The 26,414-nt window shown below is 42.9% G+C and overlaps 1 protein-coding gene across 17 annotated transcripts in view; it reads left to right on the forward strand.

The window, feature by feature from the left end:
- The first annotated feature begins 463 nt into the window (after nucleotides 1-463).
- Synj1 (synaptojanin 1) overlaps nucleotides 464-26,414 on the forward strand; it is a 72,946-nt gene continuing 46,995 nt past the window's right edge. For all 17 annotated transcript variants that reach the window (XM_013116178.3, XM_040750503.1, XM_013116181.3 and 14 more), the window contains exons 1-6: nucleotides 464-588; nucleotides 1,442-1,587; nucleotides 16,113-16,199; nucleotides 18,317-18,584; nucleotides 20,684-20,909; nucleotides 21,573-21,656. In XM_013116178.3, coding sequence (XP_012971632.2) covers nucleotides 479-588; nucleotides 1,442-1,587; nucleotides 16,113-16,199; nucleotides 18,317-18,584; nucleotides 20,684-20,909; nucleotides 21,573-21,656 — 921 coding nt within the window. In that variant the 5' untranslated portion in view covers nucleotides 464-478. The remainder of the gene's footprint in view (nucleotides 589-1,441; nucleotides 1,588-16,112; nucleotides 16,200-18,316; nucleotides 18,585-20,683; nucleotides 20,910-21,572; nucleotides 21,657-26,414) is intronic.

Raw genomic sequence — 26,414 nt, forward strand, 5'->3', positions numbered from 1 at the left:
ACGGTGACAGCCATGTTTTGTTGAACCGGCTGGAGCTCCTGGCTGCTGATCCCCTCGCTGCAGGGAGCGGAGCCCCTGGAGCTGCAAGGACGCACCACGGGGACAGCCTCCCGCTGCCTCCCCGACGCCAGGCACCATGGACAGCTCTCCGGGCACCCCGAGCGGCTGGCAGCAGTGCGCGGCCCTCCTCCCCCCGCCCTCCCGCTGGGTCCGCGGAGGCGGCGGGGGGAGGTCCCGATCCCGACTCGGGCACTCCACGCGCGGAGGCCCGACCCTCTCTGTGCCGGCAGCCCCCGGCCGTGCGATCCGTCCGCTCCCGCGTTGGCTAAGGCGTCACGGACCCGGTGGCGCTGGCTGCTGGACCGAGGTGGCTTCGCAGGCTCCGGGCCGGGCCGAACGGCCCCCGCGTGGGCGGAGACAGCCCCGCCCCTTCCCCTCCCCCAAGGGGCGGTGCTTCCGCCCCCCGGGCCGCAGCGCAATGCGGAAGAGCTGGGCCTGCTGGAGCGGAAGTGACGCTTGGGGTGGCTGTGGCGGCGGCGGCGGCTGCGGGAGGCGGAGGAGGAGGAGGAGGAGGAGCCGGAGGAAGAGGTGAGGCGGCCGGCGGGGAGCGGCCGCGGCTAGATCCTGCCGCAGCCGGCCGGCCGGGCGGGTGGACGCTTCCTCATCGGCGGCGGCGGCGGCGGCAGCGGCGGCGGGGGTCGCAGCGGGGACGCGAGCGGTGAGAGGCGGCGGCCGCGGGGCGCGGGCGGCGGGCGGTGAGGAGACCGCGGGCGGCGGGCGCCGCGGTGACAGCGGCTGTCACCCCGCGGGCGGGAAAGAGCCCAGTCAGCACAGGCTGCGGGCCGTCTCTCCAGGCGCCTAATGGAGGCGCCGGGCTGCCCGCTGCCTCCGTTTCCCCGGCTACCCCGGGACCCCTGCCGCCGCCGCCGCGGGGGGGAGCGATCGGTCGGTTCGTCGCCGCGGCGGGAGGCGGAGGTCACCTGCGCGGTGGGGCTGCCCCTGCCCTCCGCCGCCGCCCGGCCCCGACCCCCAAGGCAGAGGGAGAGAGAGAGAGATAGAGACGGAGAGAGATAGAGACGGAGAGAGACCGAGGAGCCCGCAGCCTCCCCGCCGTGGCCGCCCGTGGGGCAGGAAGCCGCTGCGCAGCCCCAACGGGAGACTCGCGCCCGGGTCTCCCCGCGGGCGCACGCAAACGGGGACTTCCACCTCCGCCCGCACCGGGGCCGGCAGAGCTCACAAACCCTGCCCGGCCGGGCCGTGGCTTGAGCCTTGGGAGCCGTTTCCTTTTGCCCTTTGGGTTAAGAAACGTGGTGGCGCGCCCCGGGTGTCCCCGTCTCTGCCTCCACCCCCACCCACACCCCGGTCAGGTCAGGCTCGGCGGGGAGGGACCACGGGGCTTGTCCTAGCCGTCCCCCTGCTTGACTCGGCTCGGCTTCCACAGGGCTGCCTCCCAGGAAAGGAGAATGGCGTTCAGCAAAGGGTTCCGAGTCTACCACAAGCTGGACCCCCCGCCCTTCAGCCTCATGGTGGAAACTCGGCACAAGGAAGAATGTCTCATGTTCGAGTCCGGGGCTGTGGCCGTGCTCTGTAAGTCACGCGCTTTAACCTGCCTGATTGTGATCGCTGTTTTGGTTCCTAACCCTCAGAGTTCAACAGTTTATTTTATAAAAAGAAAGAAAGAAAATCCTTGGAAGCCTTCAGACTGATTTGTTTTTAATTTACCGGTTATTTATTTATTATATCCATTGATGTTTTGCCATGGGTGTTGGGTCCCCTGGAACTGGAATTGCAGACAGTTGGGAGCTGCCGTGTGGGTGCTGGGAATTAAACCTGGACTCTCTGGAAGAGCAGTCTGTGCTCTTAACCACTGAGCCATCTCTCCAGCCCCGAGACTGAATTTTATCTGATGGATTTATTCTTTCACTTAGTTTGAATGAACCCTTATGTCCTGTAAACTCAGACTTATGTTCTTGGAGGAACCGTGGTTCGGGGAGGTGCCGATTTTGCTGATAGGATCCTGTTTTCCCTGTGTCCTGCTTCTAGAAGTGTATCTTTTTGTAGAATATTGTTGCAGTTATGTCTTTACCACATTAACCCAATGAGACAGTTTGCTGGTTATCTGTAATTGTGCCTCGTGCGCATGTGTGATATTAGTGGTCAGATTCAGATCAGACCCGGACTCTGTTACTGATCGATTTGCTGGAGTGTGCATGTATGATAATTGGTGCTCCTTTACTGATGAACTTCTTCAGCCTACGAGTTTATATTTTTCGATAAAAATTACAAACAATTTCTAAAAATTTCATATAGGATATGTAATTGGTTTAATATCATATAAAAATGACTGATTTTTAAAGAAAAGGTCTACTTACAGTACCTCTTATTGTACACACACACACACACACACACACACACACACACACACACACACACATGCAAAAAAAAGCTTGGGGGGGAAGGTTCTCCCCTCCTACTATATGTGTTCCAGGGGTGGAACTCAGGGCTTTAGGCCTGGTGGTAAATGCCTTTTACCTGCTGAGACATCTGGATGTGCCTATGCTTCAGTCATTCATTTACCTGCTGAGACATCTCGATGTACCCTGTGTGTGCTTCATTCATTCATTGGGGCAGATAACCCCAGTTTGGGGTTGTCTCAGGTATGACTTTTTAAAACAGATTTTCTTTTTTTTTTTAAGATTTATTTATTTATTACATATACACCAGACTGAGTTGTATATGGTTGTGAGCCACCATGTGGTTGCTGGGAATTGAACTCAAGACCTCCGGAAGAGCAGTTAGTACTCTTAACCTCTGAGCCACCTCTCCAGCCCCCTTAAAACAGATTTTCTAATGATAACTATTTGTTCTTCATTTTTTAAAAGCAGTCTGTAATAACCTGACCCCTCCCTCATGTTATAGCCAAAGCCACTGAACACCAGATTCCCTGCCCCCATATCCGGAGTGGGGGGGGGAGGATGGGATGGGATACAGGCGCCCTCTGTCGTGCTAGGTTTATGCAGTGCTAGGTTTATGCAGTGCTAGGTTTATGCAGTGCTGGGGATGGAACCCAGGGCACCATGCATCTTAGGTAATCACTCTGCTAACGGAGCTGCATCCCTAGCCTTCTTGGCTCCATTTTTCTCAGACTGTTTATTGATCATACTTTTATAAGGTAAAACTGTTGTCTGGGCTGGAGATGCTCAGTTGACAAACGCCTGCCCTGTAAGCACGGGGACCTTGTGGGTCCCCAGAGCCCTGATGAAAGCCTGGTGTGCAATACTCGAACACTAACTAAAACATGAGCATTCCTAGAGCTGGAACTTTCTGGTCAGCTGTCTGTCAGTTTCCAGGCAGTGTCTGTCTCAAAAGTAATATGGAGAGCAATAAAGGAAAATGCCAGATGTCAACCTCTGGTCTCCATGCATACTCACATGCATACATACATATGTGTGTGTGTGTGTGTGTGTATGTATGTGTGTATATATGTTTGTGTATTATATAATGTTTATTATATATTACTGTGTATATATAAACACACGTGTGTACACACAATAATGTTTGAAAAACATTTATTATTGTAAGCCATAAATATTTTACCTATAGCTCTTTCTTTAGACTTAGTATGTAAAGAACATAATGTCCTAACCTATGCATAAAATATTTTCATATTGGTTCAGGGATAACCTGACTAAAATAGTAAAATTTTTATCCTGGTAGGGAAAATAATAGTGACATAATGAACAACTCTTAAGCAAAAGTCAATATAACACACACACACATTTCTGGTGCATATAGTACCATGGCTTGCAGGGAGAAGCAAGGGGCAAGATACATCCCAAGAAAAAGGTTAAGTAATACTCATATGAACATCAGTGCTCAAAATTGGTTTTGATGGTTCTGTTTTTTGGTTTTTGGTGTTTTGAGACAGGGTTTGTCTGTGTAATAGCCTTAGCTGTTCTGGAACTAGTTCTGTAGACCAAGCTGGCATTGAACTCACAGAGATCCACCTGCCTCTGCCTCCTAAGTGCTGGGATTAAAGGCATGCTCCAGTATCGCCTGGTGGTTTTTATGATTTAATAAAATGAAAATGCCATGCTCCAGTGTCGTGCTCCAGTGTTAACCCACGCAGCATACTTTCTCATACTATAGATGTATTTACACTAATGAAGGCTGAAATAAAAATGTGGTAATGGAGCACTCGTTAGTGTAGTATGAATAATAAAAACCCAGAGACAGATTCTGGGCTCAAGCTTCAAGGTGAAGATCAGGAAAACAAAACAGCCAGCCACTAGCTCTTACCTCAGACTGAAAGGGCGATCCTGTCTCCACGAGTAGTCCTCAGTGTGGCTGGAGACAGAATGCTGAAGACTAAATACTGAATACCCGAATGAGACCCTGAGCTCCTGTCTTCTATGCCTCTCTAATGCAGGGATTAAAGGCGTGCACCACCACTGCCTGGCCTCTATGGCTGTGGCTAGCTTTGCATTCTGATCTTCAGGCACGCTTTATTAGATATAAACAATGTACCATCACAGGTTAGTAATATAAAATGTTTTTCAACTGCTTGTGTTTTGGCTGACATTACCTGATTTATTAATGTCTTAATTCTAGAATATTTTTTTAAAATTGGTTACTCATAATTACAATGAGAAGTCACTGTGGAGCTTATAAATTATGAATTATCTGTAGTTTTCAGAGTTATTGCTATATGTTAAGATTAGAAATTCTAAAAATAATCATACTTCTAAAACCTCTAGTAGTTACCTTTTATGCCAAATAATGGGTTTTAAAAGGGTCTAAAACATCCATTTGGGGTGGTAGTTATGAGGTGGAATAATATTAAAGTATTATCTTAACTTTGTACTTATTTTCACTGCTGGGAATTGAAACTAAGTACTGCATATTAAGCAAGTGCTCTACCATCTGTAGCTTAATTGTTTCTTAATTTTGTCTTCATTGGATTTAAGCTATGTAAGAAATTGTAAGAAGACAGAAAAGTGTGAATACTTCTCTCTATAAAGCTACATACTTTCTTTTCTATAAACTCTACAGTAACAGTTAAAATATATTTTGAGTTTTAATTGATATATAGAAACATAAAAATTACACATGCAGTTACAACACATGATGTTTCAACACATTTATACATTGTATAATGTTGGACATTTGCCATTTATGGTGAAAACATGTAAAACCCTTTCTTCTAATTCTTATAAAACATTGTTACCTGTTGGTACCTTACTGTGCAATAATAAATACTAATCTTTAAGAGCTAACTTTTCTCTTTTTATATAAATTGCCATATAAAATTAGTTAGGTGCTTGTGTTAATGTTACATATCTGTAACTCCAGCACTCAGGAAGCAGAAGCAGAAAGATTTTGTATATGAGATTCTCCTAGGCTACATAGTGATAACTTGTTACACAACAAGTTTAGTTTGGCATTTGGTAGTACCAAGATAGATGTTGTCCTGTATAACATTTGGCTTTTGGAACAACCTGCAGAATTTTGAATGCCTGCTGCATCCAGGGAACTATCCCAAAGATCTGAGTGTGTTCTCTTCACCCTTACTGTTTCCAGCCTCTGGATTTCAGGGCATCCTGCCTATCAATCTGCAAGAAATGTCTTCTAAAGTCATTTTTATAGTACATCAAAGAGTGGCCCTGTTTTCCTCAGATAAAATTCCAACTCCTCAACGTGTTTGTTAAGATCTTCCTTAACCTCACTCCTGTCTTTCTGTTACGTGATGATCTCCTCCAGGAGATGGTGTCGGTGTTCTCCCAAGCAATAGGACTTAACCATTCTTCATTGTGTTCTCTTAGGCTTGTACCAACTTAATCAGTCATAGCTGTTGTGGGTTGTTTGTCATTGTAGGTTTTTTCTGACAGGGTCTCTCATGGCTTAGACTAGTCTCAGACTTACTGTGCAGCTGAAGATGATCTGGGACTTCTGGTCCCCTAAGTGCTAAGCCAGTGTGTCCTAGTCTAGTCAGTAGCTTTCTGTGCCTAGGCCGCACAATGTAGTCATCTGGGAAGATGCCTTGGATACTGTAAGTAGCAAGTATGGGTGGTTGGTCTGTTACAGCAGTACACTCTTTTCTAGAAATGAATTCTTTAAGAATAAAAAAACCAGTGCTTTTTGTGTGGTTCAGTGTTTTTAGTGTGTGCGAGTGTCACCCCCCAAAAAACAGAACTTCATAGGACAAGCTGTCAGATAGACATGCCTTAAATTTACAGCTTGTGGTTTATAGTCCATCTCTTGCTTCAGTAAATAAATAATCACAACTGTATCTTAAATGGAATATGAAGGACAAAGGTCACTTAGTTTATATGAGGTCTTAGATTCAATTCCCAACATTGTAAAACATAAACACTAAATACAAAGCAAGCAAACAACCCAGTGTGGTGATATACATTGTAACTCTTAAAAGAAAAGCCTTTGCTCTTTTTGATTTCACATGCTAGTTTAATGATAAAGATAAATCACTTCTTATGTTTTCAATGGTATAATTTTCAGCCCTTTAAAATAGCATAATTTGGGTCATTTCCAGGCTCAAGCCATGTGCTTAATAGATAGCAAAGCCATATACTTAATTCTGGACCTAGTTTTACTCCAAGATATGCATCTGAGTTTTCTTTCTACCTAATTCTTCATATTATAGAAGTGTGAATCATAACACTTCAAACCACTAGTATATTCTATATATCTTTACAGAATGCAAACTGTTCTAATTCTATGGAACTGCAGACTAAGGAAAAATAATAGTGCAAAAACGGTTTATTTACTAGAAGTTTACTCTGCCATCAAAATATTAAGCTCTAGATTTGTAAACTTGGTTGTTCCATGATACCTTCATGTCTTACTGTATTGTAGAAAGCCTGTAGAATGTCTGAGGAATCTGTTTATTAAATAGACCCTGGCAGTAAAACTTTTTGTAAAGGAGTCTCTCTGTACCCCAACTAGCTTGACTCTTTTTGTATCTCAGGTTGGCCTCAAACTCATAACAGTCCTCCAAGTGCCAAGATTACAATAAACATTTAAATCCCAATAACTTTAGCAGCTGGTCAAACAAAATAATGCAACCAAGTGAAAATAATTTATTCTCTTAATAAATAGCCACAGTTACTCATGGGGCGTGCATGCTTTTGAGTTCTACACAGCCTTCACACCTTGGAAGCCATTGAAGTGATGCTGTTCTCATTCCTGGTTCATAGTGACTTTCAGAAGAATTTGTCATTCACCACAGGAACTACCAGAAACCTAGCTTCCCAAAGACAGGGCTCATGGAATAGATACACTGTAGTCATATGTTAAGCTCTGAACCCCCTCAGGCTAATAGTTTACTTGATAGCCAGCTTGTGTGGAAACCTTTGGTGTTTTCTCCAATTTAAAATATCCTTGCATCTCGGAGTTGACTGCAGTTCCCTGAGGTATCTGTTTATACAATTCAAGAGATGCGGCAGTCACATGCTGTGTTCACAATTCTGTGAGTTATGCTTTGTCTGTGTTTTCCATATGCGGAAAGTGTGAGTTTAAAAAAACAAATCTCCCAGGAAGGTGGTAGCATGTGCCTTTAAGCCCCCCACTCCGGCAGGAGGCAGAGGCAGGGGGGTCTCTGAGTACAAGGTCAGCCTGGTCTACAGAGCAAGTTCTAGGACAGCCAGGGCTACACAGAGAAAGCCTGCCTTGAACAATTCCAGAGAATCCTTTCCATTTGATTGTTTTTCACCTTTTCGCTGTAATTGTTTCTGCTGTTGAAGGGTGATGGCTTAGTTTCCTACGTAGGAAATGAGGGGCAAAAGGAGGGCAGGGGACTAGAGAGAGGCAAGGGGCTCTGTCCGAAGTTAAGAGCGCTGGCTGCCTCTCCAGAGGACCTGGCTTCAATTCCCAGCACCCACATGGCAGATTACAACCGGCTGCAACTACAGTTCAGGGATCTGATACCTTCTGTCCTCCACGACACCACGCATGCACACAGTGCCCAGACATTTATGTAGATGCAGCACTCAAACGCATAAAAATAAAATAAAAAAAATTAAGTGTCCCTTCTCAGAAAAGAAAGGCAAACCCATAGAAAAGCTCTCAGTTAAAAGGGAAGCTGGCAGTGTTTTCTAGTGTGAGAATTAATTATTTCCATTTTTGCCTATAAACTATTGCTCTGTTAGTATATAGAAGTGTGGTTAGATTTTAAAGTATGGCCATTAAGAACACAATTGTTTTGCTGGGCCAAATAGAATGTCAGCTTGTAGAATTTTGGGTGCCAAGTGTAATAAGCAGCAATGACAAGCAGTGCATGTTTTTAAATTGCCAAATGCTGTCAGTCAGCATGGTTGCCCTTTAGATAAGTTGCAGTATTCTATTTTTTTAAAGCACACGAGGGAAAAAGTGACTTAGAGTTGACTTTTTAAGTATAAGATGAAATTTAGACTTGCTATCTTATGTTAGAATTGTGAAGTTTATTTCTTTTTATAAAAAATGGAATGTCCATGGTTAGGAGAAAGTAAAAAGTAGCTTCAACATCAACTAAACAAAGTCAGCCCGGGCCCTGAGTCTGAAGCAGTAGCAGGAAGAGTGTACAAGTGGAGGACAAGTCAGCGGTTCCCGCGTGCCTTCATTTCCTCCTTAACTGTGCTGTGGGCAAACAAAGAAGGAAGACAGAGCCTCTCCCCTGAGCAGTAGAGCCCCATCACGTGGCATTTGTTACACCATCTTGGGTCTATCAGATATTCTAACTTGGCCTGAAACACAAATAGCCCAGAAATACAAAAACGACTTTCGCTTTTGACTGTGCTGGAATAGTAGGACCTGGAGTTTGCCTCCTCTCTGAGAATAGCAACAGCAACCTGAAGGGAATGCACAAAATGCTTTCAGCTACGGAAAACTAAGTCAGACCGAATACTAAAGAGGGCATTATTTCATTAATGGGGCAAAGCAGTTCTAGACCAAATCCTTCTTTGGGCCTCCCTAGCAAAGCTTAAGACCCCAAAGGGTCTGCTTTTGTCTCCCAAATTACTGTTTCTAGTAATTTAAGTTTCAAATAACTGTTCTCAGAGGGTTAAGAAATACAAGTGTGTGTGTGTGCATGAGATGCACACATATACACATATAAAACAAAACGTGTTACATGATACATGTGTATCATTCAACTCATCTCACATTGAAAGCTAATATATATGCAAAGAAGTAGAAAATATACTTCATAATGAGCAGAAAAGTCAATCTGTAGAAACAGATGTTAATGTTAGTAAGGGACATTGAAACAGCTTTGAAAAATATATTCCATATGTTCAAGAAGTAGAGTATGAGCCTATTAAAGACATGAAAAGCATGACTCACATCAGTTATTCAAAGTGAAAATAACCATATCTGGGGTTGGAAAGATGGCTCAGCAGCTAAGAGCACTGCCTGTTCTTCCAGAGGACCCAGGTTCAATTCCCAACACCCACATGGAAGCTCACAACTGTCTGTAATTCTAGTTCTAGGAGATCTGAAGCTTTACACAGACATGTATGCAGGCAGAACACCAATTTACATAAAAATAGTTAAATTATTTAAAAAAGAAAATAATAGTATCTAATGGCATTATATACTGATAGGAACCATGTATTTAACACTACAGAAGGAATAGTTGGTAAGCTTAAAGACCCAGAAATAGAAGGTATCCAGAGGAAGTGCACAGAGGAAAAAGACCAGTATAAATAAGTTGCATGGATGAGTTGTGGGACAGCTTCAGGTGACCTAACAAACATGACACTGTCTGGTCCAGGATGTTAATACTTCAGTAGGGGATTAGAATTCCCTTAGGACTGGTGTGTTGTTGTGGGCACTGAGCCCAGAGCCATGGGTATCTACTATTGAGATACATCCAGCATTTTTACCCAGAAACAGGTTCTTGCTAAATTGCCCACACCTGCCTTGCACTTGTGATCCTTCGGTCTTAGCCTGCTGTTGAAGAAACTGGGTTGGCAGGCGTTGCTACCATGCCTAGCAGTCTGCTGGGATTTAACATTTGCTTGGCTATATAACGCCTGCCTTCCTTATCTGTCCTATTAGGAACCTAGACTTTTGCCAAGGGCCCGCTACATAGTAGACACTCGCTGAATACTTTGAGTGAATAAAGATAATGTTTTAAAGTGTTGCCAACATTTGTATGTATAGCTTATATAGAACAGTGATTTGTTTCATGTCTTTCATTTGTAGTTTTGTTTTTTTTAATTTTAACTTAATTTTGATTTTTTAAAAATTTAGTTAAAGATGTCTTTACCTTCAATTTTTGTTTTGTTTTGTTTTGTGTGGGATAAAATGCCAGTGGGCTCTTGTGCTAGCCAGGCACGTGATCTTGGGTGAATTCGATAATTGCTGATCCTTCTGAAGATGAGGGGTTTGAACTACATGATCGCTAGTACCTCTAGATGCGCTGTGCTAAAGTGCTGTTTGCATGCAATAGGCTAACCACGGACTGCCACCCACGCAACCACAGGCAAATTGTGATTCTAGGAGCAGCATTCTAATTTGCAACTCCCATGCCCTGCCTTTTTGAGTGAATCTTGGTATGTACCCAGTATGAGGCATGTAGCATGGAACTTTCTAAGTAGCCCTGCTGGTCTGGAACTCACAGTCCTCTTCTCTCAGACTTCAGGGATGCTAGAAGTACTGGTGCTCCATGCCATGCTCTGTGCTTTATTGATCCACAGTCTGTTGCTTGATCTTCTGGCTAATTGGGGAAGTACACTCTTGTCCCAGTCTGAAAAGTTTGAACCACAAGAATGTTTACACTGGTTAGCAGAACCTTCTTGAGTACCTATATTGTCTAGTTTGAATTGTTGTAATTTACTGAAGGGTAGAGAAGTTTACATTTAATTCAGTCCTTCAAATGCCTTTTAATGTAATACAAGTAACTTAACAGTTTGGTCTAAGGTAACATACCAGTTTTGTTATTTGCTGTTTAGATAATAAAGTTGCATTGAAGGTATGAATTTTATGCATCATAATAAATGTTTCAGTGTTTTTAAAAGATATGGACTGTGTTTTTGGTATTAGTGGCTTTTCTGAGGTAAAGCCTTACTTGTCTTGAACTGTCTATGAGCCTCCTGCCTCAGCCTCTTAAGACTGGGGGTGCACAGGTGCACCATGAGCTCTCTGTTCATTTATTAAACCTAATTATATCATCATCAAGACATCTGAAAATTTAACAATGGCTCTAAAACTATCAAATGTGTAATCAGCATTCAGATTGCCCAGGTGTTTCAAAGCTATTTTCATGAGAATAAGTGTTTATTGCACTTATCTTGTTAAAAATTCTGTTCTGTGACCTTATTGATAAGACATGTTCTCTAGCAAGGGAGAAAGCCTTCAGATATTTACTAGTGTTAGTGATATGATGATACATTTGAAATATAGAGGTAAAAAGTAATGAAATACAGAGGAGCTAGATTTATTCATAAGGTGGCTCTAAGTGCTTGAATCCTAAGAAAAAGATGTAACCCAAATGAATACTAGAGCTAATCGCGGCTTAGGAAAGAGTTGTTCCCTTTGAATAAGTCCTGTGGGATTTAGTTGCTGTCTATCCCTGGTATATGGTGGCAGCCATAGCTTAGAAGCCAAGACTTGCTTTTGCTTAAGTGTTTTTTAAACACGTGAACTACAAAGCAGAAGCCTGGTTACCTTAGCTGAACTGCTGAAAATCTTGGTCACTCAGAGTGACTCTGAAACAATGGCTTCTTGGACATTCAGACTGACTGTGGTTAGAATTTATAACTCATAAAAGAAAGGTTTGTTTTTCCCAGCGTTTTGTTTGTTTAGTAACCACCATCAGTAGAAGGGGAAGTACGAACTTGTGCACAGAAGACATTTCCTCCTCTCGGTGCAGGCACAGCAGATCCCGAGACAGGGAAGCCAGCGTGCTTCTGCATCACCTATCTCCCCAGCCTTGCTTTCCATGCCTTCCTGTCGTTTCCTCTCTGAGCTACGTGAAGCAGTGCTGTGTTCTCCACACCCACCTTCCTGCGCCCACCCTCCCTTATCACACTGGAGACTTTCTAGACTCATGAGGATGGTTCAATGTGATCTTCTGCAGTGAAGACGGCGGGATTCTTTCCTGGGAGGGAAAACTTTTTGTAGAATGTATTGTTTTAAAGTTAGCAAAGCATGTCCTTTTGTGTCTTAGCCTCTCGGTTTGCTTTGCCTGGGAAGTGAGTGTCAGTGCAGCTGTGATGCTCAGTGTCTGTTAGGTTGGCATCACACTGAGGAATGAGAAAATCAAACTGGCTCCGTTGCTATTAGTATACAAGTCTCTGAAATACAGAAGAAAAGGAAAGATTTCCTTTTCATAGAGCGATAAGGGCAAACCCCAGGAAGTGGCGTGCGTGTTGCTTGGAGAATAAAGGATGGTGATATCTGAAAATAGGAAGACCACTGGAGGCTGTTCCCGATGGAGAGAACCCTCAACAGAGGAAGAGAAGAGAATGCAGGGCGAGTGGACAGCAGATGAGTCATTCGGCTGAAGCCTGGTATCGGGTGGTGAGAAGGAAGGAAGACGGGAAGAACTGTGCGTGGTGTTTCAAGTGCCGTGCTTTAGCTCAAGGCCATCCGTGCACAGGTTCCTAACGAGCGTGAGTGCTCGCACTTCAGATGGTCTCTTCGTGGCTGAGGACCCTGCCAGGGAAGGGGGCACGGATACGACCACCCTGGCTCCTCTGTTTGGGAGGTCTCACAGAGTAAGGAAGTCTTCTCCCCTCTCAGAAACAGTGTATGACCATGGTGGCACCCCAGCTCTCAGTAGGCGAGGCAGGTGACGAGGAAATCAAGACTGTTCTGGGCTACACAGTGAGACTGTCTCTGAAAACAAACGTTACAAAGGGAAGAACGGGGTTGTAAGAATTTATCTTATTGATGCCATTTAGAGGTATTTATCTAAATTTAGGAAAATGAAGCAACTTTAGACAGAAAAGTTGAAGTTCAGTATAAAAGGCTATTTTCTTACCCGTTTGAGAGTGGGTTGCTGACATGATACCCTGTTTTCCCAGATACTTCACTCTGTATTTCCTAGACGTCCTCCTGCTTAAAGGTGTCCAGTGGTACTGGCCATTGCTAATGCTCAGGCCCTGTTCCACTTTTACAGGTTCCAGCAAAGACGGAAAGGTCCAATTCAGACAGGTACAGTAGTCAGGTCTCAGCCTCCTCAACTCCAGAAGAGCTTGGTGTCTCTGACACTGAGGACCTTACGCACTCCAAAGGTGACGGATGCCCTCCTTGCTGTTTGGTGCTACCGCTGTCCTACACCTTTGCCAGTGCTGCTACAGAAATGATACTGTTTTTAATGACAATTTTCAAATGTCATTACTTTGGGCATTCACTTTGATAACTGGTAAAGGCAATGGTCTGCCAAGCATGTTTTGCAGGCCTTTCCCTTCCTTTATGATTATTTTGAGGACTTTGAAACTATAAAATACCCATTTCCTTGTGGAACATCTAGTCTATAAGCCTGTTTGGGAATAATAGCATACTATTGTTCCCGTTGTTGCTTGTAGTCTACATTTTTTCCATACCATTGAACATGTAGCAATGGAACTCTTTCTAAGTCCAAGGGCAGGAGTAGGTAGTTCTTTGAGGGTCCTATAATGTAGCCCTGGCTAGCCTGGGACTCTAGAAACCAGGGTGACCTGCCTCTGCCTCCCCAGTGCAGGGATTAAAGTATGAGTCACTGTGCTTGCCTGGTAAAGCTCCTTTCTCTCTAATGCTGGCTCCTCAGGCTCGACAAGTTAGTAGCCAATTTAACCCGGTTTCCTCATAGGTCAAACGGAAATTGTAAAATTGTAGCTTTGTTCTTTGGGTTATTGTGAAAATTAAATAAGGCATATAAACACCTGGCCTGCTGTTATTGTCATAATAATTAGAGATAATAAACAAGTACTTCAGCTGCAATACCATTTTAAAGTTGCTGACAATAACTTAATGGAAAACAAAACCCCTGGCAGGAAAAATACAATTGTGTCTATTCCTTTCCGTGTGTGGTGTGTGTGTGTGTGTTTGTGTGTGTGTGTGTGTGTGTGTGTTTGTGTGTGTGTGTGTGTGTGTGTGTGTTTGCACATGGGCACTCTGAGACGATAATTCCACAGTACAGATAACTAAACAGCTTGGCACTTGCTTCCATGTTTGAGTTAGATGGCATTGTAATAGAAGGATTGTCGTTGGGTCTGAGATACTTATTTGGTGTGCAATTGAGGAGAAAAGAGTAATTATTTTAGAGAGTGTTTCATGATAATTTAAGTAACAGAAAGACTATTCATATGGGAAGGAATGACTTAATATCAAATTTCTTTCTGACTCTTGCTGACTGCTGTCACTGAGCCAAATGATGATTGCTGCTGACACTGACACATCAGTAATTCCTACATTACCGTCTCAGCAGTGGTGTTTTAAATTCACACAGCATGTGCCTATGGAACTCTGTCGAGCTATCTGACCTAGAAGCCACAGATTCTGCCATGAGAAATGGAGCAAGTGTTTTGAACATTTGCTTTTGTGTATGTAGTATACATACTTAAAAAAAATCAGGCAGTGGTGGTGCATACCTTTAACCTCAGCACTTAGGAGGCAGAGGCAGGTGGATCTCTGAGTTTGAGGCCAGCCTGGTCTACAGTGTTAGGTAAGTGCTCTGCCACTGAGAAAAATTCCCAGCCCCACCCATGGTACCCTGAATAAGGAAGTATAGTATTTAAGGAGACAAATCTGGTTTCCTTTAGAAGACAGAATTCGATTTATGTTGTAAAAATTCTTTATGTTTGTATTGAACATTAGAAGAAGTCAGATGTAGCTTCTGTAAGCACGTGGAGCGCTATAATGCCAGAACATCCCCCTGTCACATAGTGGCATACTAAGGCTCCTCCCCACCCCAGGTCACACTGGTTAGAGATGGGACACACCAGACAATGTGGTGATATTAGTTAACTGAGTCATTTAGCCTTAGCCTGTGCTGCCACCAGCTGAGCACAACTCAGAGAGGGCAAGAGTGAGGTGGCCCGGGAGATGCTGAGTGGATAGTCCGAAAAGAAGCGGGCAGGCGGGGCTGGGCGAGCTGCTGAGAGGTGGGAGTAGGAGAGGAGGGCAGTGGGTGGGACAGGAACCTGGATCCATTTCTTTAGGAATTTCACACTTTAGAATGTGGTACTTGGAATTTTTTGAAATACTAGATGTGGTTTGTTTTTCATTGTTTCTTTGATACATTGTAAGTGTGTATCTGCTAAGTGCTAGGAAAGTTTTTCCTTTAAACTCTGGGAATATTTGTTGTTCATTTTTCTTGTGGTAGACTAACCATAATAGCCTGCTCTAGGGAAATTAGTGTCTGAATTGTACTGTTAACAAGATGACATCAGCTTGCTCATAGCACGTGAGGCAAAGGTCAGTAGGGACTGCCCACTCCTGTGGTTGGGCAGTGGCTGGCAGCATTGTACCTGCTTATTCAGTTTCTGTGTTCAGGCACTGCTCTAAGTATTAAGGATAAGAGGGCGAATAAGACAGGTCATAAGGCCTCCAAAACAATACAGAAAAAAAAGACAGGTCATAAGTAGAAAAAATGGATTAATTAGATGGTTAGAATTATTTAACTCCAGCAAGAACGCTGTATTACTGGTTGGAGAAAATACCTAATGTAATACGCTGGTGTTAAGATCCCATTGCTGAAGACAGCACCTGTATTGAACATGGAGATGTCGAGCTGGTGCCTACCCAGAGCCTTCATTCCTATGTTTCAGCATCTTCAAGACAGAAAGATACTCCACACATTATCAAAAGAGTAGTCAGTGTAAGTGCCAGGCTAGCCACAGTGATGTCTGGCTGCAAGAAAGGCTACGTAATGGTGGCACAAAGCTTGTGGGAGCCACCAGCCAATTGCTGATTGGACCTGAGGTTCATCCACGAGACACAGTCTCGCCCCGACACTTCTCGGGTGACTAGATAGATACTCAGGGACACAGGGAAAGCCAAGTAATACTGGCTTTTAAAAGAAGAGGGAAAAGAGGAAAAAAATTAAAAAATATATTTTGGAATTTTTGTTTCAAATTCTGGCTTTATAATTAAATACGTTCTGATGTTTTCAATTGTTACTTTAACAGCATCTGCAGAAAAAGAGGCAATTAAAGGTACATATACCAAAGTACTGGATGCATATGGACTGTTGGGAGTTTTACGATTAAATCTTGGTAAGTGTTATTCAGTGTGGCTCATCTGCTTTTCATTTCTCTTTTATAATTCTGAAGATTTCAGAGACTACCTGTGTGTTATTTCAGACAAAGTGTCTGAGCTTTAAGTGTTATACCTTTTAAACCCTAATTAAATTAACCTTTTGACATTTTTATTAACTATGAGAATTTCAGGTAATGTATTTTGATCATATTCAGCCCCCAACTCCTTCCAAATCTACCCCCACATCCCCACCCAACTACCTTTCTGTTTGTCTGTCTCTGTGTCCCTCCCTCCCCCGCCCCTCCCCTCCCCCTCCCTCTCTCAAACTTAGGAAGTCCGGTTTGTGTTGGTTAACTACTCTTGGATGTGGGATCTGCCTTGGAGTGTGGTCAGTACACCAGAGGCCACACCATTAAGGAGAATGGACTGTGCCGCCTCAGTGGCTAAGAGCACTTACTGCTCTCCCAGAATACCCATGTTTGCTTCCCAGCACCCACATAGCAGCACACAGCCATATTAACTCCAGGGTTACATGTGGTGCACATAGGTACATGCAGAGAAAACACTCCTACACACACAATACAAATAATTAGGCTAATCTTATGTTTCTTTCCTAGAATGACATGCAACAGTTTTAAGATCAAAGGACAGTGTCCTGTTGAAGCACATTAGCAGAACAATGTGTCTTTTTCTTCTTTCAGCACATTAAGGAATAGGTGTCTGTGTGGGAAACACACTGATTGCCCTAGTATATTGTTTTAGGTGCAGAAATGTCTGCTATTTAATGTTCTTTTGTAACTTAAAATCATTGTTTTTATGTGAGCAAGTATTGATGATGTCATGTATGCCTGTGAACGATGTTCACGTAGCCTGCTAAATCAAAAACAGGGTGTCAGATTCCCTAGACCTGGAGTTCAGACAGTTGGCTGTGAACCACACCATGTGGGTGCTAGGAATCGAACTTGGGTCCTCTGGAAGATCTTAACTACCGAGTCATCTCTCCAGCCCTTACTTGGTATTAACCATGATCTTCAGGATAACTTTTAGAATGAGCAGTTTGTCTATAAAGATATGCCTTGAGGTGTGGTCCAGAGACCTGATCCATGCTTTTACTGGTCTTTGTGAGAGAGTAAGCTTGAACTATCATGCACATCCAGCACATGGCTTTCTTCCTCGATGAAGTCTAACCCTGAAACGAAAGGAAAGGAAAGGAAACTAGAGGGTGGATTTGGCTATATAGTAGATTTATTATGATTCAGGCACCTGTGTTACTGTGCGCTGCCAAGAGCTGGTGGACTATAAAATGGAGATTTATCATTGTGCAGGATTGTTTGTTATCGTTGTCTAAAGTAATCATGAGATAAATGTTTTCATCTCCTTTCATAAGTGATTATATCATAGGTTGGTCATGCTAACATACTAAGTTTTGTCTGGATAATAGTAAGTAGCCCTGATTCAGAGCTATTTCTGCTTGTGTCAGTACCTGTGCCATGGACTCTAATATCATAAGATTTTTGTTGTAATAACAAGAAAAAATTTTTAAATCCCTGTTGTTCAGGAGCTGGGATCACAGTGTGAACCCCAGTACCATCCCCTTTGCTGTAAAAAGAAACGTCAGGAAGTCTGAAAGTTCTCATGAACCAGATTGCTTTGTAAATTGTCACGAAGGCCTTGTTCTCATGTGCTGCCATCTTTAGCTCTCAGATTTATATGCCACTTTAAATTATACCTTCTACAAAGATACTGGACATTGACTATCTTATCCTAGCTTCCTGTCCATGGTAAGGTTTTGATGAGTTTTGTAGCCTCAGATTGTATGGAAATAACTTTGTAAATGTGACATTATCTTATTAATGGTTTAGTACTTGACATACTGAGTGTATTTATAGGAGCATATTTTTTTCCCTGAAAAATATCTCTAGTTGTAAATTTAATCATGCTCAGGGTAAGTTTAGGATAATCACAATTGTCAGACATGGTGATACACATCTCTAATCCCTGCATTCGGTAGGCTGAGGCAAAACAAAACTTACAATGTAAGATTTTAAAGATGAAAACACAAGAAGAAGTCAGAAGAAACTATAGAGATTGAAAATGTTGGTGTTCTATCCCATAAAATGTTTGGTTTTTACAGGTGATACCATGTTACATTATCTGGTCCTAGTTACTGGATGTATGTCTGTTGGGAGAATTCAGGAATCTGAAGTTTTCCGAGTTATTTCCACTGAGTTTATATCACTCCGAGTTGATGCTTCAGATGAGGACCGCATTTCAGAAGTCCGAAAGGTTCTGAACTCGGGAAACTTCTATTTTGCGTGGTCTGCGTCTGGAGTCAGCTTGGATCTGAGTCTGAATGCACATCGCAGCGTGCAAGAGCACACAACGGACAACAGATTCTTCTGGTGAGTTTTGTCCTCTTCTTCTGTAATTATGCACTGGGTGATAGCGCAGAAATTGCAAACAGTGGCTGTCTTTGGAGAAAGCAAAGGATGGACGTGGTTGATTGAGTGGGCACTTTTTTTTTAAAGATAATTTCTTTTTTTTAATTTTTAAAAAATTTTTATTTTATTTATTGTGTATACAGTCTTTTCCTGCATGCCAGCAGAGGGCACCCGATTTTATTCAAGGTGGTTGTGATCCACCATGTGGTTGCCGGGAATTGAACTCAGGACCTCTGGTAAAACAGTCAGTGTTCTTAACCGCTGAGCCGTCTCTCCAGCCTGAGTGGGCACTTTTTTCCTGCCCTGAGTCCACAACAGAGTATGGCAATAGTAGACGTACAGAGAAAAACTTTCCCAACACATTGGAAATCCAAGCAGGGGCCATTGTGTTGCAAAGTTTAATTAGTAGGACTAATCCTTTCTTTTTTCTTTTTTTTAAATTAAAGGTGGAGATCAGGACATGTTTATATCACAACCTGAGGGGGTTTGGTTTGTCCAGTGGTTGATAGGTTGAACTTGTGTTTTGCTAAAGATTGAAATACTTGAGTTTAGTTTTATCTAGAAAAATGGAAGTTTTTAAAATTCACATCCTTGTAGCTTTGTCCTTTTTTTTTTAAAGATATAGTAAGCTTTGTAGCCAGACTGTGAAATAACTCTCAAAAATTATAGTTTTGTTCCATTGGAGATTTTAAGTAGCACTGCTACTACTCAAGACTTGGCATGAATGTACATAGACTAACCCAGCAATGCGTCCACAATAAAGGACAGTGTGAGCTGACAGCGTAACAAGAGCTCTACCTGCTGCACAAAACCTCAGACCCAAGCTCCATTCAAATGCGGACATCACATGTCTGCTGCATGACATAGCCCTCTACTGTACTCTTTGGACATATTGTGTTGCAATCTGTTGAGGTTTGCCTCAGGCCAGGGTAAATAACAGTAAAGTATGAGACCATGAGTCATGGTGGCAGCTGGGTGAGTGATGGCCGTTGGATCTCACATGACCCCAGGGGTCTCATCACTCAGTTGCATTGCATGTGCTTTGTGACTAGGTAAGAGGGTTAGGATGGTGGGTGGGTCTGCTGGGACTGTGCATGGCCACCCCGCAGTGGGTCTGCAGCCGCCTGTTACCTGCAGGGCAGAGAGTCGAAGACTCACGCACTTAGCAGCTTTGCTCCTTGTTTCTGTTGTTAATGACCCTGGGTGTCCAAGGGGGCACTGTTACATCTCTGTTTCCTTTTTGTTAAGATACCAGGGTAGTGAAGAACACTTGAAGCCCACTGGGAATGGTCAAAGTCTTAAACAATAATACTGAAAAGTAACTTTTGAACTGATGGAGTCATTTGCCAAATGGCATGTTTTTTAGTAGGTTTGCAAGAAGATTCCACAGAGTCTTCCGAGTGTTCTGAGGAAGACTAAGGTTCCAGTGTAGACCCTGAAGAGTAGTCAGCAGGGTGAGGAAACTGTGTGCTCCCCTGCTCACAATTTGGTCATTGCGACTCTCAGTACCTTTATCTTTTGTTTCTTCATCGTTGGTCTGTGTGTTTGCTTGAATAAAATATTTTTCCTTCAAGTTTGTAAGCCAGGCCCTGTCAGATATCTACAGTACTACAGTACTTAGGCAAACCCATGGGTATACTTAGTGATAAAGCACTTACCTACAATGAGTGAAGCCCTGGATTCCGTGACCAAAACTGAAAAAAAAAATTTTGGAGACGTAGACAGCACTATGCCGTATATTGTGTGCTGCATAGCCACTGGCTATGCTGGCTCTTTAAACTTACATAAGTCTTATATGTAAATCTCTTTAAGGTAGGATGTGTTTGTATAACCCCTTTTAGAACAAATTAAGTTATGTGCATGCTCCCTGAAGGTAGACTAGAAATGTTTTAAAAATACTAAAACCACAAGTTTTTAGTACAATAGGTCACTTGATTAAGAATCTGCATTTCATTTTATAGCCTTGGCTTTAGTGTAGCAAATGTAAATAAAATGCAGTACTTCAGAAGCCTTTTAATAATACTGCATTCATGTTTTAAAATGTTTTCTTTTTCCCTTAGGAATCAGTCTTTGCACTTGCATCTCAAGCACTACGGTGTGAATTGTGATGACTGGTTATTACGCCTCATGTGTGGAGGAGTAGAAATCAGAACGATTTATGCTGCCCATAAACAGGCAAAGGCTTGCCTCATCTCAAGACTAAGCTGTGAACGAGCAGGGACAAGGTTTAATGTCCGAGGAACAAATGATGATGGTCATGTTGCCAATTTTGTAGAAACAGAGCAGGTACATATTTGTTACTACATGTTGTGAGAGAGATACAGGAAATACTAGAGTAATAGACTTGTGAGAGACACATGGGAAATACTAGCATAACAGACTTGTGAGAGAGATGCAGGAAATACTAGGTAATAGTTTTACCTGAAGGCAAATATATTTTGGCATGTATAATGTTGATATTCGTGGCTACTTATTGGCCTGAAGAAAGGCGTCCCTAGAACAAACAAACAGTTATGTAATACTAATTAAGTAATGTGATAGAGTCAGTGCTATACATTTGACAATGAATTTTAAAATCTTCAATTATAGATGGCTTCATAATATATTTTATAAGCCCCAACTCTTAATGACAGATATGCACTACCTAAAATTTTCAAGTTATAACATTTGGCTATGAAACTATGTAATTATAAAATTTCAGGCTGTAAGACAGCCCAACTCAACTCTTCAAATTAGGTTTTAGAAACTATAGAAAACTGAGGAGCAAACTAAAGGAGACTGTTTTCTTGGTGGGTCCTGTCATCAGTGAAACCTAGCGCCCCGTGTGTGGTGACTTGGACAGGACAGTCTGCACATGAGCAGTCACCTCAGCTTGGGCGGCAGCTCTCAGCAGCCGCTTTCCTAACACAGAGCTAACAGGCTTTCCCCTTGGGTCTCTCTTTTTTGCAGGTCATATACTTAGATGACTGTGTTTCCTCCTTCATACAAATCCGTGGATCTGTCCCACTCTTCTGGGAGCAGCCGGGCTTGCAAGTATGTCTGACATCCAGTTTGCTTGTTTGGTTTCCCTCTTGGGAGATTTCCATATTGTCCAAATTTCCCACATCGTTCTTCAGTCTTATTGGTCAGTCTGTTGTGTAATACTAGAGTCTCATCTTAGACAGCTTCCCTTCGGTTCTGTTGCTTTTATATTATTACAGTGACTCACTGTAGTTATCCAAATTTTATAAAGAAAAGTTTTATTTTGGTTCATAATTTTAGAGGTTGGAAATCAAGATTGGACAGGCACATGGGTTTGGCAACTGGGGTAGCAGTGTGACACTGGGTGACATTAGCGTGGGGGTTTATGTGGAAGGAAGAGAACACGTCTTTAAACAGAAGCCTAAGAAAGAGCGAGATGTGTTCAGCTCAGGCTTCCGTAACTACTTGGATTTCTTAAGAGTACCCAACAGGAAACCAGCAGTCCCTCCACAGGGTGACTCTCCCAGTAATCTAAGGACTCCCACAAGGCTGCAGATCCACAGTTCCACACCATCACTAACACTGCCACCAACGGTACCAAACTGCCATAGCATAATGCTTAACGGACAGACCATTTTCAAACCATGTAACGTAGCTGTAGCAACTCAGGAGCCTGTCTGGTTGTTAAATTTCAAGGATTTTTTTTTAAAGTGTTTTCATTATTTTAGTGTAAAATAACTTAAAACAACAACAAAAACAACCTGTTCCCAGACTTTATTTACACCCTTATTGTACCGTTACTAGACAGGTGATCTGGGACAAGTGATTGAATTCCTCTTTGTGTCTTAGTCTTCTCATCTGTAGAATGAGAATGTAGTGTCTCCCTCATGGGTTGTTAGGAGGACTGAATGAAAACCACTTGAAACAGTGCCTGGCACAGAGCCACACATCAGGGTAGCCATTCCTGACTTTAGTGACACTGTGTGACTGACCTTTGGCTTTGCAATCTGTGATGTCCTATGATCTTGAGGATATTCCTGATAATTTCTAATTTTATTTGTAAAAATGTCATTGCTTCATCCTTACAAAATGTTTTTAAAATATAAGGTTATGATATTATTTCCAGAAGTATAATCTTACATTAGCTGTGGTGATAAGTGCTGAGGCCCTAAAGTGCTGTTTTGTAGGCCTCTAGTATGGGTAATCTGGTAGAGTATGTCTCAGTTAGTGTTGTGAAACAATACAGAAAAAGAAGTCTTGCTTCCCCTTTTGCTGCTAGATCTTTCTTACGTTCTCAGTGGGGTCGCTGTGGGGAGAAACTGGGGGCCTCTGAATTTTTTCAGTGTTATGGTCTATTTAAGGCAGGTCAGTGACTAACAAGAGGATGAATACTTGTGCTTATAAAATTCTTAGTTCTTGTCAAGACTGGTCAGATTGGTGTGGGCTCTTTTTGGAGGGCATTGGTTTTTTTTGTTTTTGTTTTTTTTGTTTCTGAGTTAGTGTGGTACTGGCTGGCCTGGATCTCTGTATGTAGTCTAAGCTGGTTTGGAACTCAACAGAGATCCACCTACCTCTGCCTCCCAGGTGAATACTTCTTGTTTTAGGCACAGGGCAGCTTGACTCTGAGAAAAACCTGACCCAGCCTCACTTTCTTAAGCTTTTGTGATCTTTGCTGGGGAGTCAGAGTATTTGCTTTAACAACAACGTTGAGCTGGGCGTTGGTTGCACACGCCTTTAATCCCAGCACTGGGGAGGCAGAGGTCGGCAGATCTCTGTGAGTTAGAGACCAGCCTGGTCTACAGTTCGAGTTCCAGAACAGCCTCCAAAACAATGCAGAGAAACCCTGTCTCAAAAAACAAAAACAAGCAAACAAGAAAAACAGCCTTACAGGGGCTGGTGAGATGGCTTACTGGTTAAGAGCTCTGGTGGTTGTTGCAGAGGCCCTGGGTTCAATTCCCAGAACCCACATGACAGCCCACAACTGTCTATAACTCCATTTCCAGGTGACCCAACACCCTCACACAGACACACATGCAGGCAAAATACCAATGCACATGCAATAAAAATCAGGAGAAAAAGAAAGGACAGCCCTGACCCCAGCCTGATGCAAAGTGAAGCTCGTGTGTGGGGACAGGCTGAAGAGGCTGCAGTAGTTGCTTTGCTGGCCTGCGTTGGACTCATTCTGTGCCGCTTTACCATGGATTCCCAGTCACAGGAACTTGGTACGCTTGGGTCCAGAATGGCTAGCTCCATTAAAGGGTCCTCCTTGGATTGGACTTCCCTTCATCCGCTTCCTGTGTGTCCTCACCACGGGGAATTTTGCAGGCTAATGTTCTCTAGCTATAGGCTGAAAACTCAGGTGTTGTAAGCCATTCTCATTTCTTCATAAAGATAGTCTAAGAAGTCTACCAAATCATCACTTAGCTGGTCTGTTGTCCACCCGTCAGGAGAGGGGGTGCCCGAGTCTGTGTTTTACAGTTATTTAGTTAATAGTTTCTAAAAATCAACCTTCCTTTGCATAAGAGTAGATTGATCTTTGCTTTTGTTTTGAGAAAGGGTCTTGCAATGGAGGCCTTGCTATATACCCAGGCTGACCTGAGAATGGGTTCGTCTGTCCTTCCTTCCTTCCTTCCTTCCTTCCTTCCTTCCTTCCTTCCTTCCTTCCTTCCTTCCTGCTTCCTTTTTTTTTTTTTTTTTCTTCTTTTTGAAACAGTGTTCCTCTACATGACTGTCATGGAACTCTGTAGACCAGGCTGGCCTTGAACTCACAGAGATCCACCTGCCTCTGCCTCCTAAGTGCTAGAATTAAAGGCATGAGTCACTACTGCCTTGTGAGAATGGATTTTTTATGTGAATATGTTTTGTACTAAAAAATTTCCTCCACTGTTGTAAAACTGGTAATAAAGGAATGAAAATACTTATTTTTAAGAATGTATAAAAGTAGGTAATTGATTTTCAAAAATAAAAATACCGTGTCAAGGATTAACTATTCTGTGGAACCAAACTAGGACTCTTGCTCTAGGAGTGTTGTGAATAGTTGTTACATGTTTCAAGTATTCTCAGGACAACCATTTATTTTAGGACCCAATTTGTTCATTTGTTTATGGTAATTTGCTATCTAGAATTTGGTCTGTTGCTTGCAGTGTTCTTGTCTTATCTCCTGAGCACTGGGTTTACAATGCTAGTACTGTTAATTGAACAAGCATAGCAGAATTTATGTTCTGTTTGTCTTGTTTCCTTGTCAGACTACATAATGATACAGCAGCTCTCTTCCTTGACTCTCTTTAACAAGTCACTTTGTTCATACATTAGCAGGAAAGAGTTCCAGCCTCAGAGAAATGCTCACAAGCAAATGTCTGTCATATGTTAGGTCTTTCCAGTCCCCCCTCTCGCCTGTCTGAAAAAAAGAAATATAAGCCATGCTAGATAGGTAATCCCATCTTGTTTTTTTCTCCTAGCATAACATTTTTGTTTTGGTTTTGTTTTGATTTTTGGTTTTTCCAGACAGGGTTTCTCTGTGGCTTTGGAGGGTGTCCTGGAACTCGCTCTCTAGACCAGGCTGGCCTCGAACTTACAGAGATCCACCTGCCTCTGCCTCTGCCTCCCGGGTGCTGGGATTAAAGGTGTGCACCACCACTGCCTGGCTAGCACAACATTTTTAATTCTGCAAACTGTGCTATTACTATGGGCAGTGAGGTCAGCTGGAGGATGTGACTGTAGGAAGGACTGACTTGGTTTGTGCATCATGCGAATCCAGATCCCCTCTCTGAGACTGCAGCTGCAGGCACTGGGGAGCCAGCAGTCAGGGGCACTAGGAGCTGAGCGCAGGACCTGTGGAAGCACTGAGCTCGCTCCAGCTCTGGGAAGGAAGGATTTACTTTGGCTTGGTTTGACTTTTAGTGCCTTTGGAGTCTTTACCATAATAGAGAAAAAAGACATGTGAGCATTGTAGTAGTACGGCTGCTTGGGAAAGCAGAAATTTTGGTCAGGAAAAATAAATATCTCATCTGAATACCTTTTTTAAAATTAGTTGCATATCTATGAACTGAAACAGGGTATATTTTTGTTTGAAATAGGACAGACAATGTGTTTGAAAGCACTCAAAAATCCTCTCCTTCAAAAAGTTGCTCTTAATGAGTGTTTCTTAGTGGGCGTAGCTTGTTCTTTCTTCCCTTCCTTGTCATTTACAGCTTGTGTGACACTAGAGTTGTGTCACTACTCCTTTATACGTTACTTAACTGTGCACTGCGTGTCCTGACCATTTGAGAAGTAGGGCACATTAAAGAAGTCTTTGTAAAGATCATTCCTTTTCAATATTGTTTCAAGTTTGCTTCATACGTGATTAACTTAACTACCAAATCATAAAGGTATGAATTCTAAGGGCCTAAAAGTATATACGATTTTAGCTTTTGAACAAAGTACTCCATTTGATTTGATAAATTACTTGCATGGTTTGTGATGTCAATCAATGCTTATCACAGAATTCTTCCTGTCTCCCAGGTTCTTTGCCTTCTGTTTTCCTTGATAAAATGCCCTTCATTTCAGAAGTCAGACTGTTGGACTGGAGAGACTGTCTAGAGGTTAAGAGCACTTCCTATTGTAGAGGACCCAACACCCACTTGGTGGTTCTGCCTCTCACTCCAGTTCCTGGGTGTGATGCTCGCTCCTGACCTCATGCACATGCTGCACATACATGCACACCGTTGCTCTCTCTCTCTCTCTCTCTCTCTCTCTCTCTCTCTCTCTCTCTCTCTCTCTCTCTCTCTCTCTCTCTCTCTCTCTCTCTCTCTCAGACACACACACATAAAACATGTAATGATTCTAAAACAT

This window comes from Mesocricetus auratus, unplaced genomic scaffold, assembly GCF_017639785.1.
Source record: "Mesocricetus auratus isolate SY011 unplaced genomic scaffold, BCM_Maur_2.0 Super-Scaffold_100008, whole genome shotgun sequence".
NCBI lineage: Eukaryota > Metazoa > Chordata > Mammalia > Rodentia > Cricetidae > Mesocricetus > Mesocricetus auratus.